Consider the following 17,500-nt stretch of genomic DNA (forward strand, 5'->3'; position numbering starts at 1 on the left):
GGAAACAACAAAAAAAAACATCCGGGTATAAGTTCCCCCCCCCCCCCCCCGGATATTAGCACACCTCTAGCTTTCCTTGTTTTCTTGATATTAAGTACTCTCGCAGAACCCTGTACTACTTCAAACACAAATTAGGGGAGATGTGGAACAATAATAACTGAGAGAATTAAGTGCCGGAAGCCTCGCCGACGTGAACTAAACATTAAATTTTTTAATAATGGCAGCGAACATGAACTCTGAGCTTTCGGTTTGTTGCGTTCTGGTTACGTTCACGTTGTCGAGTTTTGATTTTGAAATTGAAATGCATTCGATTTATAATGAGGCTTGAAAGTTTAATTAAAAATTAGTTAATGAAAAACGTATTTCCATAAACACTGCTGTGGCTCAATTTCGAAACGTTTTTTTTTATTCCGCTTATAAGCTCCCTCCCTCCGGATATAAGACCCTCCGTTTACAAGCCCACCCAAAATCCCTTACGAAGGTGTATAAGCCTAGGGCTTATAACCGGAATTTCACGGCTTTGTTCAATGCTGAAGGGATTTACTTATAAGTACAGTAATCACTCAAGAAAACTCACAATAATCGGAGTGCTCTTCAAGTGGCGTCCCTGTAACCTTCAGATTGGTCGCAATCCGGGCTAGTAATAGTGGAAGTTCACGATTCCTATTTTGGAGCACTTTGATCTTTTTTTTTTTTGTATCGTTATCCCTGAGTCACTGGTAGGTAGATCTCTCAGCCATGAAACAAATTTACATCAGAATGTACATGGCTATTGCTGTATGGAGTACATTCTCCAGAAACATGGGGTATTGTATCTTCATAGTTATAGATCTGTTGCTATTTATAACAGCATTTCTTTGTGTATGACGTTTTAAATTCCTTAAGAATTAAGAATAAAAATGTATGTATGCAGGCTTTTACATTTACCCCTTGTGCGTCGTTTGCAAAGGTACCAGGCGATGAATGCTGTTACTGCAACAGCAGATACTGGGCCGACAATATAGTACCACTCTATAGACGTAAAAATAAAAGTTCTTGATTTCCAGTTATGGTAAAACATAAGAAGAAAATTGACATGGTAAGAAAATACAAACAATTTGTTCTCTAGAAAAGAGAATCCAGATTGCAAAAAGGGCAGCAATTTGTTTTCCAATTTTCCATGAGATGGAACATCCTACTGCCTTAGGAGTGTAACTCCAAAATAGTCAACAATTTCCATAATATCGAGACTACCGTTTGCCAGTAGGGCTGGGCGGAAGTTTCCCAGCCAGCAAGCATATTAACAATATTCGAATGCATCGTGCGCCAAAATGGACGTGGGAATAGGCCTCGGCGAATTCACCCTTCAGTAATGGGAATGAGGGGGAGGGGGGGAGGCAAATAGCCCCGAGAACAAGAGCGCGAGCACACTGAAAACAATTCGGCAATAAAACAAAAATATTTCTCCATGCAACTTCCCAAACATTTTTTTTGAGCCGACAGATACACAATACACACCTGCGGAACACATACTTTGTGGAACGAACACCTCCGTTGGGTGCCCCTGAAAGGGGACAGAGGAGTAGAGAACTTCACAATAAAAGAGGAAACGTACATGTAAACCTACCTGCTTGTACATGTACTTGAAAAGCTATGGTGTAAAGAATTGAGAAAAAAATGGAGGATAAATTTCACTGAAACAACAGATTTCACAGACACAACTTTGCTTGTAGTATTTTTATATCCGCTTTCACTTGTTAAATTTTCAATTGAAATCACCGTAAGTTATTGATCAGTGTTGATCTCACAGTTGTTGTGCCAGTGTGGGAGTTTTTATGTAGCCTACACTGCCTTCCGCCTGTCTCTGAACCAATTTTTAACCCCTTTCAATCACAAAACAGCTGCCAATCAAGCCATGGTGAAGTAAAGGACTGGAAAAAAGCTTTACGAACAATACCGCATATTCATATTATGATTCCTTTTGTTAAGCTCCCTTGTTCACTTTTGGAAACTGTTGACACCCTCGTTTATCTGCAGAGTGCGTAATTATTTTTATTACACATAACATGAGAATTTTATTCCATAAAGCTCATTTGTACAAATCTATACGCTTTATTTTCACATGTGAAAAAGACCTATACAGCCAATCAGAATGGCGTACAGCTATTTCACATGTGAAAGTATAACCAATCAGCGATAGCGTAAAGGCGTTTCCATGCCAATCACTCGTGCATCTCGTGCAAATCGTGCAAATCGTGCAAATCGTACTTTGTTATTGAATTAAATTAAATTTGCATTTGGTTCTATTGTTAGTGAGTTTTTGTTTCTAATTCGCGTTCAGAAAACTATTTTAATGAAAATTCTCATGTTATGTGTAATAAAGAGTTTACGACATAGAAAGTGCTTTGTACGGGGTTTTATTCACTCGTTGTTTGTGTCAAAAACCCTCACTCGCTCGTTCCTCGCTCGTTCGGGTTTTTGACACAAACAACTCGTGCATAAAACCCCGTACGCCGCACTTTCTATGAAGTAAACTATTTATCTTCAACAGAGCCTTACACAGTTCACCTTCTCGTAGTTTTTTTGTTTGTTTGTTTGTTTGTTTGATTTCTTTATGCTAATGTCTTGTACAACGTAGAAATGATCAAACTAGACCCTCTAAATCAATATCAACTTCCATATTACATACCTCTAACTTCTACATAAACAGACGAGGATGCAGTGCCTGCTGCATTATTGGCTTCGCAAATATATTCGCCACTGTCAGAAAACTTGACACTCTCGATAATGAGGATACTCCTGTCCCCATTCTTAGTAATGTTAGCTTTTTTACCCCTAAAATCAGTGTTTATTGTCCATCTTATTTGTGATGTTGGGTCTTTGGTCTTGCAAGTCAGAGTAAGCTTGTCACCTTCCAGTTTCCTTTGGTAAGACTCTCCAGAGATCACGACAGTTGGCTTTTCTGAAGATGAAATACAACATAATGCATGCTTTGATTTATAGTGTGTTGTTACATCTCGAACTGGTCATATGTTGCAATTAATGAAAGAATGTATTCACCTTTCTGTTGTAGCACTTGAAGGATCTTATGTAGCCAAGATTTCAGTCGGCTATGCATCAGTTTATATCTATGCCTGCGTCAACAACTTTTACATTTTTGGTTGCAGTAAAGCCAAAAAATAAACAGGACTTTTTTAAAGCTTATAAAACATGATTGCACAAATACTTTAGGGTAAAAGCATGATAAATCATACAGAAGTCAGTTTGGTTGTTTATTAAAAAAAAGTCCGTGGATTCAAAACTAATGTATCAGCCTTGATTTCTTGAAAACGCTTTTTACATCTTGTAATCGATACAAACCTAACACATGAAGAGTAGACGTGGAATGTTCTTCACCGGCCTTGTTTGTAGCCTTACACTTATACCTTCCCTCCATCCGTTTTCTAGTATTTGGTAACTGGAGTAGAGACCCGTCCGAAGTATTCATAATGACAGCAGTTGGGGGAAGCTCTCCCTCATCAAATTTCCAGGATAATTTTGGAAGTGGCTCTCCTTTGGCTTTGCAACTGATGTTGGTTGTTTTTCCCTCAGGAACTGTTTGGTTTCTTGGATAGACATCAACCACAGGATACACTATTTTAAGACAAGTAAATCTAGGTTATTGAATAGGAAAAACCACTGAAATGATACTTTGATATGTAAAATGATATCCTTACAAATCCACATGCATTTAACATAATTCACTACAAGGGTGCATTGAGATGGAAGAATTGGCCGTTGTTTATGCATGCAAAGAACAGAGTGAGCTTTGATCATGTCATTCATATCCAACCAGCTCGAGTTAAATCAAGTTTTCAGGTTCCCTACAGGGAAAAAAACTGCTTTGACTTCCACAAGTTAAAGCAAGTAAAGTGTCAACAATAGTAACAACTGTTTCGTTTCTTGGAGATTCGTGTGCATTTCTAGGCGGTTACTAGTTACAGTAAAACCGGTTGTTCATTTGAGCGCCACTTTGCAATTTTGTGACGCAATGTTGGTGTTTTGATTGGCAGTTTGCTCCGAGGAAGTTGCAAGTTCAAATTTCAACTTGCTGCCAGCTCTTTACGTTCCCATGAAGAGTCAGGTATTTGTCCTCGTTCAAAACAACTTTGAACTCCACTTATTACAATATAAATTTACGGCATAATAACTCTGCATTGGGTCGGACTCGCGAAGCTGTGCAAAAATTAATTCTTAAATGACAAATCCACATCGACCTGGAACAAACCTCACAAGAATTAAATTTAGGAATGTAAGGGGGTTGAAATATCAATTCAACAACACCATTTATTAGCATTAAGCGCAACTGGTTTTCCTTGAAAACTCCGTGGTGAAAGTCCACACAACAACATCTCCGTTCACCACTACTGGATTCCACGCGTAAACTTTTTATAGGGGGTTTATTAGGGAGAGTGCGTATTCAACCTACCGGTAGACAAAATGAGGATCACCAATTTAACCTAGATAAAACGGATTAAACCTGAGAACGGATTTTACCTGCAACATAGATGCTACCGTTCGTTATCGTGTTTGCGAATAGACTACAACATTAACGTGAATCAACCACACATAATTTTGGTTACCATTTCGTTGAATTTTTGTTCATCCACTTCAAATTACCGGGCGAACAAGAGACAGTGCTTGATAACCTCAGCAATCTTCTTCCAGCAGTTCATGTTTGTGTATTGATATTTATAGTCTCTTCTAACTTGATATAGACACTTACATTTTTCCCTTCTTTCGTATAATTACTTTCGAATGTGTCGGGAAGCCGTTTTAAAATTAATGCTTACCATAAAACAAAACTATCGTGGAACTCAACGATTAATATGGAAATCAGGCTTCAACCCAAGTTAACGCAGAGATAGTTAAGTGAATGAAATGTTCACGCCAAATTCTGAGCTGGGTTTCACCAACAAAAACGATTGCCTTTTGGTTGCTTTATGAGCTCGAGGTATTTTCCATTATTTGTCAGGATTCTTTTTCTTCTTTAAAGCATTATTTTATGTGGTTCGGATCGTCTTAAGGCCGAACCACCTGGATATTCAGAAGTGCTGCTGTGGACTACGTCGATTATCAGGTCTTTTAGCGATTAACAAGAATGGTTTGGAATTGGTGTGCTATAATTTCGTTTAGGGACAGTTTATTCGGTGGCTATAGCAGAGGACGTAAGCTTTTTAGGTATTTTTGTATTGGTCATCTTTTTTACAGATGTAGTGGCCCTTAAAACAGCCTTTTATTTTGCGCGATTGGTCAGCGCTGTGGGTGGGGAGGAAATCCGTCAAGAAACAGGAACTTATTTTAATCTAAGGGTGCGTTCGACTAACACTTGTTCTACCACGATTAAATTATGGCATTTAAATCCATGAACTGCCTCGTTCCAGAGTATTTATCTGACCAGTTTATTAAGCGCTCATTTATATCAACCGTACAATTACGGTCGATCGTTAGCTCAATTTACACTTATGATGAGAAAAGAACTCCTAATTGACAGCAAGCTGAATATATGAGAATACAGATTGCAGATTTTGCGCCTATTAAATCGAAACTTCAACATCCCCCCTCCCAAGCCGGGAAAACCCCGGGCATTTGACGGGTGAGGTCTTCCCGGGGGTGGAAAATTTGACCTTTGTCCCTGTGGGGTGGGGGAAATTAAACCGGAAGTGTCAGGTTTCAAATATTTTTTTTTCGGGCACCTAAGTCGCTAACAGCTTTAAACACGTGTTTGGACGAGATGGTGGAGTTTAAAGGAAAACATATAGCATTTGTGAGCGATTGGCTTGCAAAAAAGGTCTTCAAAACGTGTCTTCAAAGATTTTGGCTGCTAAATTTGTCTTTGTCATACTACAGAGTGAATACAATATGGTACGTTTTCCCACACCCATTTCATTGTGAAAGCTCTATGTTCTGAGGTAATCAACCGACAATGAATAATTTAAAATACATGCAATCGTAAACGCTCCAGGCTCTGTTGTTGATAAGAATACAGTAATCTCGTTAAACAACCTTTGCCTACACTTGCTTGTTGAAATTGCCCGACTTCATTAATGTAAGAAGGAAAGCGTTACTAGTTACTCGAGTTTCACGCTGAAGGCGATCATCAGACTGATCGTTGTCTACGAGAAGATGTCATATGTATATATATATATATTTACAAGTTTTTGTGGCAATCAATGGAGCGTGTTTCGCCAGTAGAGAAGAATGTGTCGTTGATTAGTCCATGGAAAATGTAACAACAGGTAGCGCAGTTTTTGCCACAGCGAAAAGAACCGGAAGGAAGCACGGAATTAGAATGAGTTTCATTACGGGACAATTTAGCTGTTACCAGCAGGCCTCGAAGGTTAGGGGAGCGCCTGAAAACCACAAGAGGTAGATGAAGGAAAGCACTTTTGTGACTGCCATGTCTTATCACATTTTTTCCAGTATTACCTCAACATCCATTTACTATATATTTTTTTTTAATAGAAGCAATCCAATGTAAACTCTCATTGTGCCTGAAAAAGGCTGGTTTGGCTAGCCACTAAAATCAAATCTACGCTGTATGGGCTCTTGCTCAAAATATTTAATCTCGCGAAAGACCGGTAACGCTGTGTTGGCCTGGTCATTGCACACAGCTGGTCGTTTTGCACACAAGGCTAGTGGCAAAGCTCCTGCCTAATCCTTTGTTGTCTCACTTCTTACGATCCTTTGCTTCACTGGGCGGTAGCTGTCTAGCCAATCCCGCATTGTATCTTCGTCATTTTTTTGGAAGCGTGAGCCATAAAGTTTAAATTAACGAGCAACATACCCTTTTGTGATAGCGGGTTATATGATGATGAATGGGTATTGTATTTTGCGGCCCATTTACTGACTCTTTTGAGAGACTCCTTTGCTACCGTGCCAAAGTCTTGGGCGTATTGAAGAGCGCTGACAGTATCGTGCTTAAAATGGGACACGGCATGTAGATTCGCTACTTGTGTTGTTAGCATTGTTTTAATATCGATGTGTTCTTTATAATCTCCATGAACGTGTGCTAAATTTTTAACAAGGCTGTCTAACCCATTCAACAGAAGTCAGATAGATGTTTGGGTCTTTTGTGAGACAAAGGAACCTATACCGAAGCTTTCTGCTTGATCTTTCAAGCCCAGAAAGTCGATGATGTTCTTGATATCTCACTCATCATAGGTCAATCGTATATGTTCTTAAGGCGAACTTTATACCGCTCTATGGGCTTTTATTTCGTCTCCCGTGCGATACTAAACTCACAATTCCTTTTATAACACTCATATTTCACAAAGATATGAGCGGCATAAGACTGCTAAAAACATGCATCGAGCAAAGCTAATTGATTCCAGACTGCCTGGACAATTTTCTGGTCAGCCTTGTTCCCAGGGTCTCTCTTCTTCCCTTCCCTGGGAGTGAGAGAGTCTGCGAGAGAGAAAAGCAAGAAGAGATACCCTGGGAACGGACAGCACAACCCATCCTTCACCACGAATTGCTATTTGCCTCGGTTTCGAAGTAGGTCTTGGTGCTCAACTATTGAAAAGGAAATGAGTTTGATTTACATAAGAATACGCAACTCATTTCCATCCGAATGGTTGTGCACCGGGACTCGCTTTGAAAGTGAGGCATGCAGTAACTCGGAAATGGGTCATTGACTATTATCATTAATTTAGAAGACTGAATGCATAATATGGATTATGGGAAATGGTCATATTTATTTCAAAAGACAACCCAAGTGTATCGACATAGGACTCGAACCTGGGAATGTTGATCAATTTAACCTGTCACCTAGCCACTTGACCACCACACCGCTATTTGCTCAGGGACGATATTTGAAACACTATTAATTTGATAATGCTGCAAAGGGTCGTTTACCAAAGTTTACAACAAAGCTAAACATTTTAAAATCAAGGATCACGCCTAATTAATCTATCTTCGGACTAATTACTCTTCAGCAATAATATTATATAGGAGACTAAAGTATATCTTTTGTTTTTTTTGAGAGAGCGGTGTCTTCATCTTCAGTGGTGAAGTGGTTCCTATACAGTTAAAAGGCCAGGTTCAAAACCTATCCACGGGTATGATTTTTATCTTCCTTATTTTCTCTGCTACCACACGTCCTGGAACACAGTGTCCTAAATTAACGATAATAGTCAATTCAGAGCCAATAAGCAATTATGTATATCAGATAAATTCAAGGTGGAGGACATGGTGGAGAGCAAGGGAGTTAAAACGGAGTGCCTGGAAGTCTCTTTAGACTCTAAATATTTCAAAATACTACCTATCCCACTTCAAAATTTAAATGAAATCACCCTAAATGGTCATTTTCCCGCTTAACGGTTAACATTTTTCGATTTTTCAAGGCCCATGCTTAACGCTGTTGAGACCCTCTGTCAAGGCTAGCGAGGTCATGTGTCGAAGGCTCACGTTTCCGGAAATCATGCAATCCAGATGTAATTGTTTTACCTTGCTCTGCTGAGCTATATTTACAGTCCATTGTTATACTTTCTCGGGCTCCTACTTCCGAAAAATAAATAAATAAAACAAACAAACAAACAAACAAAACCATGAGGCAAGATCGCGTCACATTTCACGGAGAATTAAACACCCGATTCTCATTTCACGGATAAGTACTCTCAAAAATCATGGCTTACTTTAATTGACAAAATCACATTTTACGAGGAAGAAAAGGACATCTCACATTTACTGAAATTAAAAATTAAAAGAAAGGCAATTTACGGTTCACGAAAATACCCATTACCACCCTCAATGCAATGTTTTTATTTTTATTGTACTTGACTTCGTCCCAACAAATGTGGGGCAGGGAGGCCACAACAGCATAACCAATTACTGTGGTCCCAAAAATAAATACTGAATTACAGAAATATTAAGCTTAATAGTTAAAAACAGCAAGTTATATCTTTATCAAGGGGTCGGGCCATATTACATTTAGGACAAACAGATTTCCATGTTTTACGATTGTCTGGGTTGTAAATGTTCAAGAGAGCATTTGTATAATATTCAATAAGTTTGTTTTTAAACGAAGCGAGTGAAAGAGAATTGTCTCTAATGTAGGTGGGTAGAGAATTCCAGATCCTGCTTGTACGTATAAAGAATGAACGCTGGTAAGTTAAAGTTCTACATCTCTTGGTAGTATAGATAATAGTATTACTGGCATGGCATGATCTTGTTACTCTTGCAGACCTGCGTATGGTTGGTAAAATGCTGCGGTCAATGTCTATAAGTCCATTTGTAGCTTTATATACAAATGCTAGGTCCATCATCTCGTGCCAATAGCTTATCGGTAGTAAGTTGCACTGTATAAGTCTATCCTGGTATGACCATTCAGTTTGGAAGGGTAACATTAAGATGTAGTTAGTTCCTCTTCTCTGGACACGTTCTATGCTTTTCATCAGTTCGATTGATTGAGGGGATCAGACTTGGGTTGGATAACCCAGGTGCGGACGTACAAGAGCCAAGTACATAGTTCGGCGAGTGCTAAATTTCCTGATGTACCTTGATGATCGACGATTAAATCCAAGTAGCTTATTTGCCTTATTGGATTGATGGTAAACTTGGTTAGTCCACGTCAGATCGCTAGACATCCACACACCCAAATCTTTCTCAGCTGTTGTAACGTTTAAGACAGACCCGTTCATAAGATATTGATGCTCGAGACTTTTGCTGGTTGAATTGGAGGAATGTTGATGTAGACCAATCCATAAGGCTGTCAAGATCAGACTGCAGGGCCTTAGAGTCATCGACAGAGTCAATAAGCTTGTAGATTTTCGTGTCGTCAGCAAAGCATGCCACGTTGGATAAACTGCACCCGTCAGGTAGATTGTTTACAAACAGCAAGAATAGCAGTGGACCCAGTAGTGATCCTTGAGCGACCCCAGATGATACCAACACCTCCGTAGAGGTTTCGACAGAGACTGTAACCCTTTGTTTGCGATTAGTTAGATAGGCATTAAACCAATCCAATAGGCGTCCAAACACATTGCATTGCTTGAGTTTACGTAGCAAAAGTGGGTGGCATACTTTGTCAAAGGCTTTTGACATGTCGAGGTAGATTACGTCGGTTTCCTTACCAGTATCGAGATGCTCACCAATCTGATCAAGCGCAGTGAGTAATTGCGTGACACACGACCTTCCTGGTAGGAACCCATGTTGAGCTGGGCTGATAAAGCGGTAGAGATGGTCCCTTACACGCGCGAGTACGCAACGTTCGAGTACTTTTGAGACCAGTGGCAGCAATGAAATAGGTCGATAAATTTCCACACAAGTCTTCCGGCCTTTCTTGTATACAGGAACGACATTAGCAACCTTCCACTCATCGGGTATATTACCATATTGCAGGGACTTGTTGAAAAGCTTTGTAAGTGAAGGGGCGATATTGTCAGCCGTCTCACGCAATAGACGAGCAGGGATTCCATCCGATCCTGTTGCTTTGTTAACGTTTAGCATCTTAAGAGATTTTAAAACTTCATCGGTGGTTAACTCTATATCCGTGAGGACTGGGCCTGGCGAAAGGGCATGACAAGTTGTAATGGCCTGTGGACTTAATCCAGTTATATTTCTTGATCTCTTGGTTTGAAATTAAATCAAAATGGCAATATGTAATCGCCCTTAGTTAAAGGATACTTCCAGTGACTTTACAGAGTTGAAGTTACTTTATATGCTCCAGCAAAGTTATAACCTCGTTTGTAAGATCGTAACAATTGATTGTACGGTTGTATGCTACTCTTGTTTTTGCTCAATCCATGACATTACATGTAAAGTAGATTGATTTCGTTATCAGTTACAATGCAAAACCATTTTAATTGATATTACAGTTAAATATTCCAGTGGTTACACAGTTCTTTTAGGCGCCTTGCGATTTAGCTGACTTACTTATTACGTCAATCCAAATTTTGCCGCTGACATTTCCTGCCCTGTTTATTGCAACACATCCATATTGGCCAACATCTTTTGAAAGTCACATTAGTGATGACAAGAGTGTTGTTATTAGCAACTTGAGTTCCTTTGTTAGTCCAGTTCACGTTTGGTTTTGGGTCTCCACTCTCGATACATTTCAATTCTAATGTAGAATGAAACAACACCAGCATAGAGTCTTTCTTAAGAGCAGCATCCAGCTTAGGAGGAGCTAGATAAAAAGAAAAATACAAACATCACATTTGCTCAACCGTCAAGTGATGTACATATATCTGTTCAACTTGCACAATTTAAGAGGTTTTATCATGCTTATGAGATGATGATTCATACCTGTTTTGCATAGGTATGCAGTGGGACCCCGCAAATAAGGACCTCCCGTTCTAAAATTTAGCCTAAACAGGTTATTACATATCGGTAATTAAAAGAAATCTAGGCTATCTACAATCCTGGTCAAAACTGTTGGGACAATTCCCGCTTTCCTCCCTCCCCCATTACAATGTTAATTTTTCACGGTATCCAAAGTCAAGGCTAGTTTATTGATCGCATGAGTGTTTTAACATTGTCTGGGGGGAAGATGGGACGAGAAAAACGCAGCGAAAGAAAAGCACACGTTGGTCATATAAGGATGGAAGCTTTCATAGTAAACTCTCTACTTTTCGGCCAACTTTGACAAGTGTCCCAAAGTTTTTTGACCACCATTGTAGGTTCTTACATAGGTTTTCATTTTCTGGATTAAAAAAAAAAATTGCGGATAGCATAGTTTTGTGGTATTAGCCCTTCGTCCCTCATGCAAGAGCCAGTTTTTCCCCTTATGTAAAATTTGAATAAAGTTTAAATACAGGATTTAAAAATTCACATAAAAATTAGTATAATAATATTAAATTCGAAATTTCACACGAATCTTCAGAACATCAATTAATTGATCTTACTTGCCGAAGTGCACACATTTTTTAGATTTTAGAAAATAAGAACCTGTTTCAAATTTTAGGGTTAACGTGTTCTTGCTTAGAGGGGGTCTAACTGACTAATTTAGGCTAACAGGTTCTTAAAATAGGTTTTTACTTGCGGAGACTTACTGTATTACATTATTATTTCCAAGTTTGAATGGATTGAGTTTTTTTAGTTATCCATTTTGAAGAAATGGGGATCTTATGCAATATGAATTTCTGCTTTCTTGGGTGATTGATTAAAAATGATAAATGATATTAATAATTTAGCATTTCTGCGAATTCACAACACTTCAGAAGAAAGCGAATAAGAAAATATAACATCATTAAATTCAATGTTAATGCTAAAAATGCCACTTTCCTAGCCCTATCCTAAGCCTAGTTAATAGAGGGGAATGGTTTTGAAGATTGGCAAACATCAAAAGAGTAAACAAAGATGCCAAGATTTCGGTTGGAAAGTCCACGACCGTGCACAATCTTTTGTTTTGCGCTCATACACTATGCATGAATTACGTAACCAACACGTTGCTATTGGTTAGTTCCTCAGTACGGAGTAAACCACTATTGTGTTTTGTGCACGGTCAAGGCCAAAAAGGGGAACAAAATTTGTTGGGTTTCATCACCATTCCATAACCATATCCACCTCTATATTAACTACGGCCTAAGCAATCCTTTGTGCAATCATTTTTAATTCACTTTTCTTATTTTTGGCATCCTCAGAAGACTTGTTCTCTCATTAATTACAGTTGTCTGTTTTAATTCACTTTTCTTATTTTTGGCATCCTCAGAAGACTTGTTCTCTCAATAATTACAGTTGTCTGTTTTAAGTTTACTCTTCTTGATACAAGTGTTTAACAAGTGTTATATTGCACTGCTAGCCACAATTAAGACCACACACTGTGTCCTTGGTGTGTTTTTCGCACTGTTTGGAAGGTGTGTATTTTTATGTCATCTGCATAGTGAAGTCATTATTTTCATTTGTGCTCTTCGATAATTAATAATTCAATATATTTATATCAGATACAGATTTCTCTTCATTTACATAAATGTTTCTTTCGATTTTTCCTCTTAAAATGTCTTTAATCACCAAAAATACCTAGTGTTCATTAACACTTAAATGCTTACGTTTCATAAGTCATATACAATATTCGCGTCAGATCTGTATCACATTTACAAACTCTTGGCTTTACCTCGAGTTTGTAAATGTGATACAGATCTGCCGCGAATATTGTATGTATTACTTGGAACATCAATATTGCCTGTAACCCAAGAGCGTAAAAGCTTAGTCGTTACTGTTTCTTTTTCAAGCAAATCTTGATAAATCGTAGTTTTGTCCCTGAAGATGATGCAGAGACGCACACTCTTAGATCCCTCCTACACTGACAATGACTGACAGTAGGCTATCCAAGGTAGAAATGCATGAGCATTTAAATAGACAGAGCTCGTCTTGCTGGAATCACGTTTTTCAAATAATACTGTATTCCTGTCTTCTTATTTGCCCTTGTGCTGGTACGCGTTCATCTTTGGAAATTCGTATCATGCTGTCATTTTGATAAAAATTCTACATCAGAGGGCCAAAAGAAAATCCTTGAGGACATCTTTTTCCACTTACGTCCTTAAGTGGTCTCCAAGAAACCTATCTGGATTTTGTAAATTCTGGTTCTTAAGTGTGATCTTAGTTTGTCTTGTAGGGGTTGTCTCCAACGCTTATCTTTGATTTCATGATAAATAATCCACTGTCCTCTAGTCTTGACTGTAAACGTTGTAGTTTTTAAAAGAGATTCTGTTCGCCAAAAAAGTGCTTAAGCGGTGTTTAGTTTATAACTGGTCTTAATAACAATTTCTTTTCATATGTTTGTCTTGCTAAGAATTGCGTTAAGAGTGACTTATTTCACAGTAAAACTCAGTTCAATGATGTGGCCATCAGGCATACTTTCTATGTTGCCGATAGTTGAATCCGTTTTTTTCCAACAATTGTCTGAGTATTGATGTGCGTTGGTATCACGCCGTGCAATGAAATATACGCCTTGCAACATTCCAACAGTTCAAAACTCGTGTCCTAAGTACATTTTTGTAATAAGCTCTATTCCCAAACAGACTGACATGGTTATCAAGTGCAACGGTCAGCGTTGATTGACATGTTTTATATAGTAAGGAGTCAGAATAGCTACGCAAATATATTAATTAAATAAAAGCCCCTGAACACGTTTCTTTCTGCGATAGGAATGACCAAATCAGTTGTAGCAAAAGAACAGTTCATCGGCAATGGTTGGTGCTCCGCTTTTGAAAAACTCAGGCTGAAACCCTGAAAATATAAAGTTAAATATATAGATTTAGCCTAGCCTAAAAGCGGAGCTCCCGGGTTGTTTATTCTTACTGGCTGTAGGATAAGCGAAAATAAGAGGCTTTGGAATTGTCCGCGTTCTGGTTTTCCTGGATATTGCTTAATTATGTCACTTTTTTCGCTGCCTAACAAATGAATTCCACGGTAAATTTCACCCGAAAAACCGCTATCTCATGAATCACGAAGGGATGAGTGCGATATCGTTTTTTCCAGCGAAAGCCATTTCGGAGTCGACTGTCAAAAGCCAGCGAATAGGAGTCATGCTAAAATTAGAAATCACAGACGTACTATGTGCTCGTGACTATAGATCGTGTTTGTCGGTTCATGGTCAAACAAGGAGTTTTATTGATGTACTTTATTCCACTTTATCTCTGAAAACGAGATCATTTACATTTTAATGTATTTCACTGAAACACGCCAGCTTGGCTTTGAACCAGAATCAGCTAGAAAGGACAAACTTTAAACAAAATCTTCAACAAATTACCTGTACGTGCTCTAAACAAACTTCTGAAAACACAAGCTGGTGATATTTTTCCTTACGTTTACGAGAACTCATTGCGATTACGTGTTTATAACATAAGGGCAAAATCGAAAAACACATCGAAAAACAGCTAAATTAGTCAAACGGAGTTTAAAAGACCCTTGTTCGCTCGAATTATAGCCAAACCAGCAAACTAATTAAGTAAGCTTACAGATGATTGTTATTTAATTCCACTTGAGAATACAAATTCGAATTTCATTCCCGATCAAAGGAAAAAACGACTAAACCACTTTTTTATAAGTATGCATCCACTTGAAGTAACTCATCCGGAGAAATAACAAACGGTTTAGTGTCCAAGAAAAGAATTTGTGGAGTAACTTCTTCCACTAAGTTTGAGCTATTACTGGTATACTGTTTTGCCGTTGTCGTTCTCTTTCTGGGCTTCTTCCGTTTCTGTTCTTCTGTCTTAGGCCGAGCTGACTTCGATAAGGTCCAACCTGAGCCCGCTATATGGTCACGTAATACTGATCAGCGGATACCTTGTTTTGAGAGGTGTCAATTGACCAGAACATTGATGTCTAATATCAAAGATGTATGCTGTAAACTAGCCAGAGTGTCAGCTGGAGTATTGCCTCCTTGATGGGCTGTAAACATGAGCCCGTGATATGGTCGCTTGCTACTGTTCGTGTTGGCATAAATGGAGGGTTGGACGGACTTACGGTTGTGCGGTAGTACGGTGACCAAGACCAAATTTTCTCGCATCGATGGGTTACCATATTTTCTTAACTATGGTGCTCCGGAGCTCCGCTATGAAAACGACACCTGTTATTAATTAATCAGAAACGAGCAAGTCTGTAATTTCCCTGTTAAAGTGCAAAACGTGTCCATTCATTGTCATACCCTACTTTTGACTATACCACTGTTTACCTTCATTAATTAGGTAAATTTATGTATGCATGATTTACACCATGGTGAAATAAATTACCTAATTGAGGAAGGTAAACAGTGGTATTGTCAAAAGTCGGGTATGAGAAAGAATGGACACGTTTTGCACTTTAACAGGGAAATTACAGACTTGTCGTTTTTGATTAATTAATAACAAGTGTCGTTTTCATTAGCTTTCTATTTTCAGGGTTTCAGCCTGAGTTTTTCAAAAGCGGAGCACCAACCATTGCCAATGAACTGTTCTTTTGCTGCAACTGATTTGGTCAGTCCTATCGCAAAAAAAAAAAAACCTTTTCAGGGGCTGTAATATATTTGCATAGCTATTCTGACTCCTTGCTATATAAAACATGTCAATCAACGCTGACCGTTGCACTTGATAACCATGTCAGTCCCTTTGGGAATAGAGCTTATTAAAGTTTTCAGACGACAAAAATGTACTTAGGACACGAGTTTGGAACTGTTTGAATATTGCACGGCGTATATTGCATTGCACGGCTTGATATCAACGCACAGCAATACTCAGAAAATACTTGACATATTTAGTTGGAACACTTAGCGAATGGTCCAGAATCATTGTGTTACAAGATCGTAGCTTATACCACATCCCCTTTCCCCCAATTCAATATTGTGTGACAATTTTTCTGGCGACTGCTAGTAGTTTTGAAGATCAACATTGGAGGAAGGAGGAAACGGGGATGGGTCTTCCAAGAAATGTGACGAGTGTTGTAGGTTGAATATGCACTCAGATGAATTCAAGAAACTTTTTTTTTGCCGAACCTAAATTAAGCCTAGAGAAAAACAAAGGGTCAGTTTAGAATTAGTTTTGCATGGTTGAAATACATGGATATCTATTGAAGTATTATACAGAAGTTAATAATGAAAAGAGCTGTGTTGGGTTGAGCATGTTTGTCGTTGTAGTGTAGTGGTGAAGACACACAAGTTACTGATCTGGAGGGTCCGATTTGAGTACCGGTAAGTCCATAGTACAGTTTCCTGTTCCCTTACTATGTTGTAATGTTGAGACTGAAGGGATAAGTGTATGAATACGGAAACCGATGAGATGATACGAAAGATTAAGAAGATGTGTTGAGATGCGTAAGACACTGAGAGGTTGAGGGAAGGCAAACTCATAGGTGTTTTGAATCCTTCTGGGGGTAGGGGAGTGCATATTCAACCTAGGTAAAATGAGGATCACCAATTTAACCTAAGTAAAAGCCGATTCAACCTGAGAACGGATTTTACCGACATCTACATGTAACGGGCGTAATTAAAAAAACATGTGGTAGAGAGTGTTACCAACAAATCTTCTGAAGGGGTTAGGCTCAAGGAATGCAGATTACTTATTAATAGCTCCTCGCACCTTGAAATGTTGGAACTGGTATTTCCGCACATTCCTGAGGACAAATTTGTGGTGTCCATGTCCAGCCTGACCCTCAAGTCTGCGTTCTAATCACGACCGTTCATGAAATATTATTTCTGTCTATCATGAAAACTCTGAAGCATTACGTTCCTTCTTACCATCAACGATGATATCAATGCTATCGTTTGCAGCGCCTCCGTCGTTCCTTGCTTCACAGGTGTAGGTGCCTTCTCCTTCTTCTGTTATGTTTCTTTTAACTAAAGTTGCTCTCTCTTCTGTTAACGGAAGTTTATCTTTAAACCAGCTTATTTGGGGTTTTGGTGAACCATCAACAGTACAATTCAAAGTAATATTGTCTCCTTCAGTTACATTATGGCGTGGTCCTGACAGCTGGACATTTGGTGGAACTTAAAAGAAAAGAATTAATGTAATAAGATCTTACTTGATATTTAGCAGGTCATAACCATTATTCATTGTTCAGAACTTTC

General features: G+C 38.7%; 1 protein-coding gene across 1 annotated transcript in view; it reads right to left on the reverse strand.

The window, feature by feature from the left end:
• The window catches only part of LOC138055991 (uncharacterized), a 118,289-nt gene that overhangs the window by 46,259 nt on the left and 54,530 nt on the right, over window positions 1-17,500 (reverse strand). Inside the window, exons 10-15 of the mRNA XM_068901847.1 lie at window positions 17,171-17,419; window positions 10,983-11,146; window positions 9,652-10,587; window positions 6,806-6,938; window positions 3,340-3,612; window positions 2,669-2,941 (exon numbers count right to left, since the gene is read on the reverse strand). Coding sequence (XP_068757948.1) covers window positions 2,669-2,941; window positions 3,340-3,612; window positions 6,806-6,938; window positions 9,652-10,587; window positions 10,983-11,146; window positions 17,171-17,419 — 2,028 coding nt within the window. The remainder of the gene's footprint in view (window positions 1-2,668; window positions 2,942-3,339; window positions 3,613-6,805; window positions 6,939-9,651; window positions 10,588-10,982; window positions 11,147-17,170; window positions 17,420-17,500) is intronic.

The sequence above is a fragment of the Montipora capricornis genome, chromosome 7, assembly GCF_036669925.1.
Source record: "Montipora capricornis isolate CH-2021 chromosome 7, ASM3666992v2, whole genome shotgun sequence".
Taxonomy (NCBI): Eukaryota; Metazoa; Cnidaria; class Anthozoa; order Scleractinia; family Acroporidae; genus Montipora; species Montipora capricornis.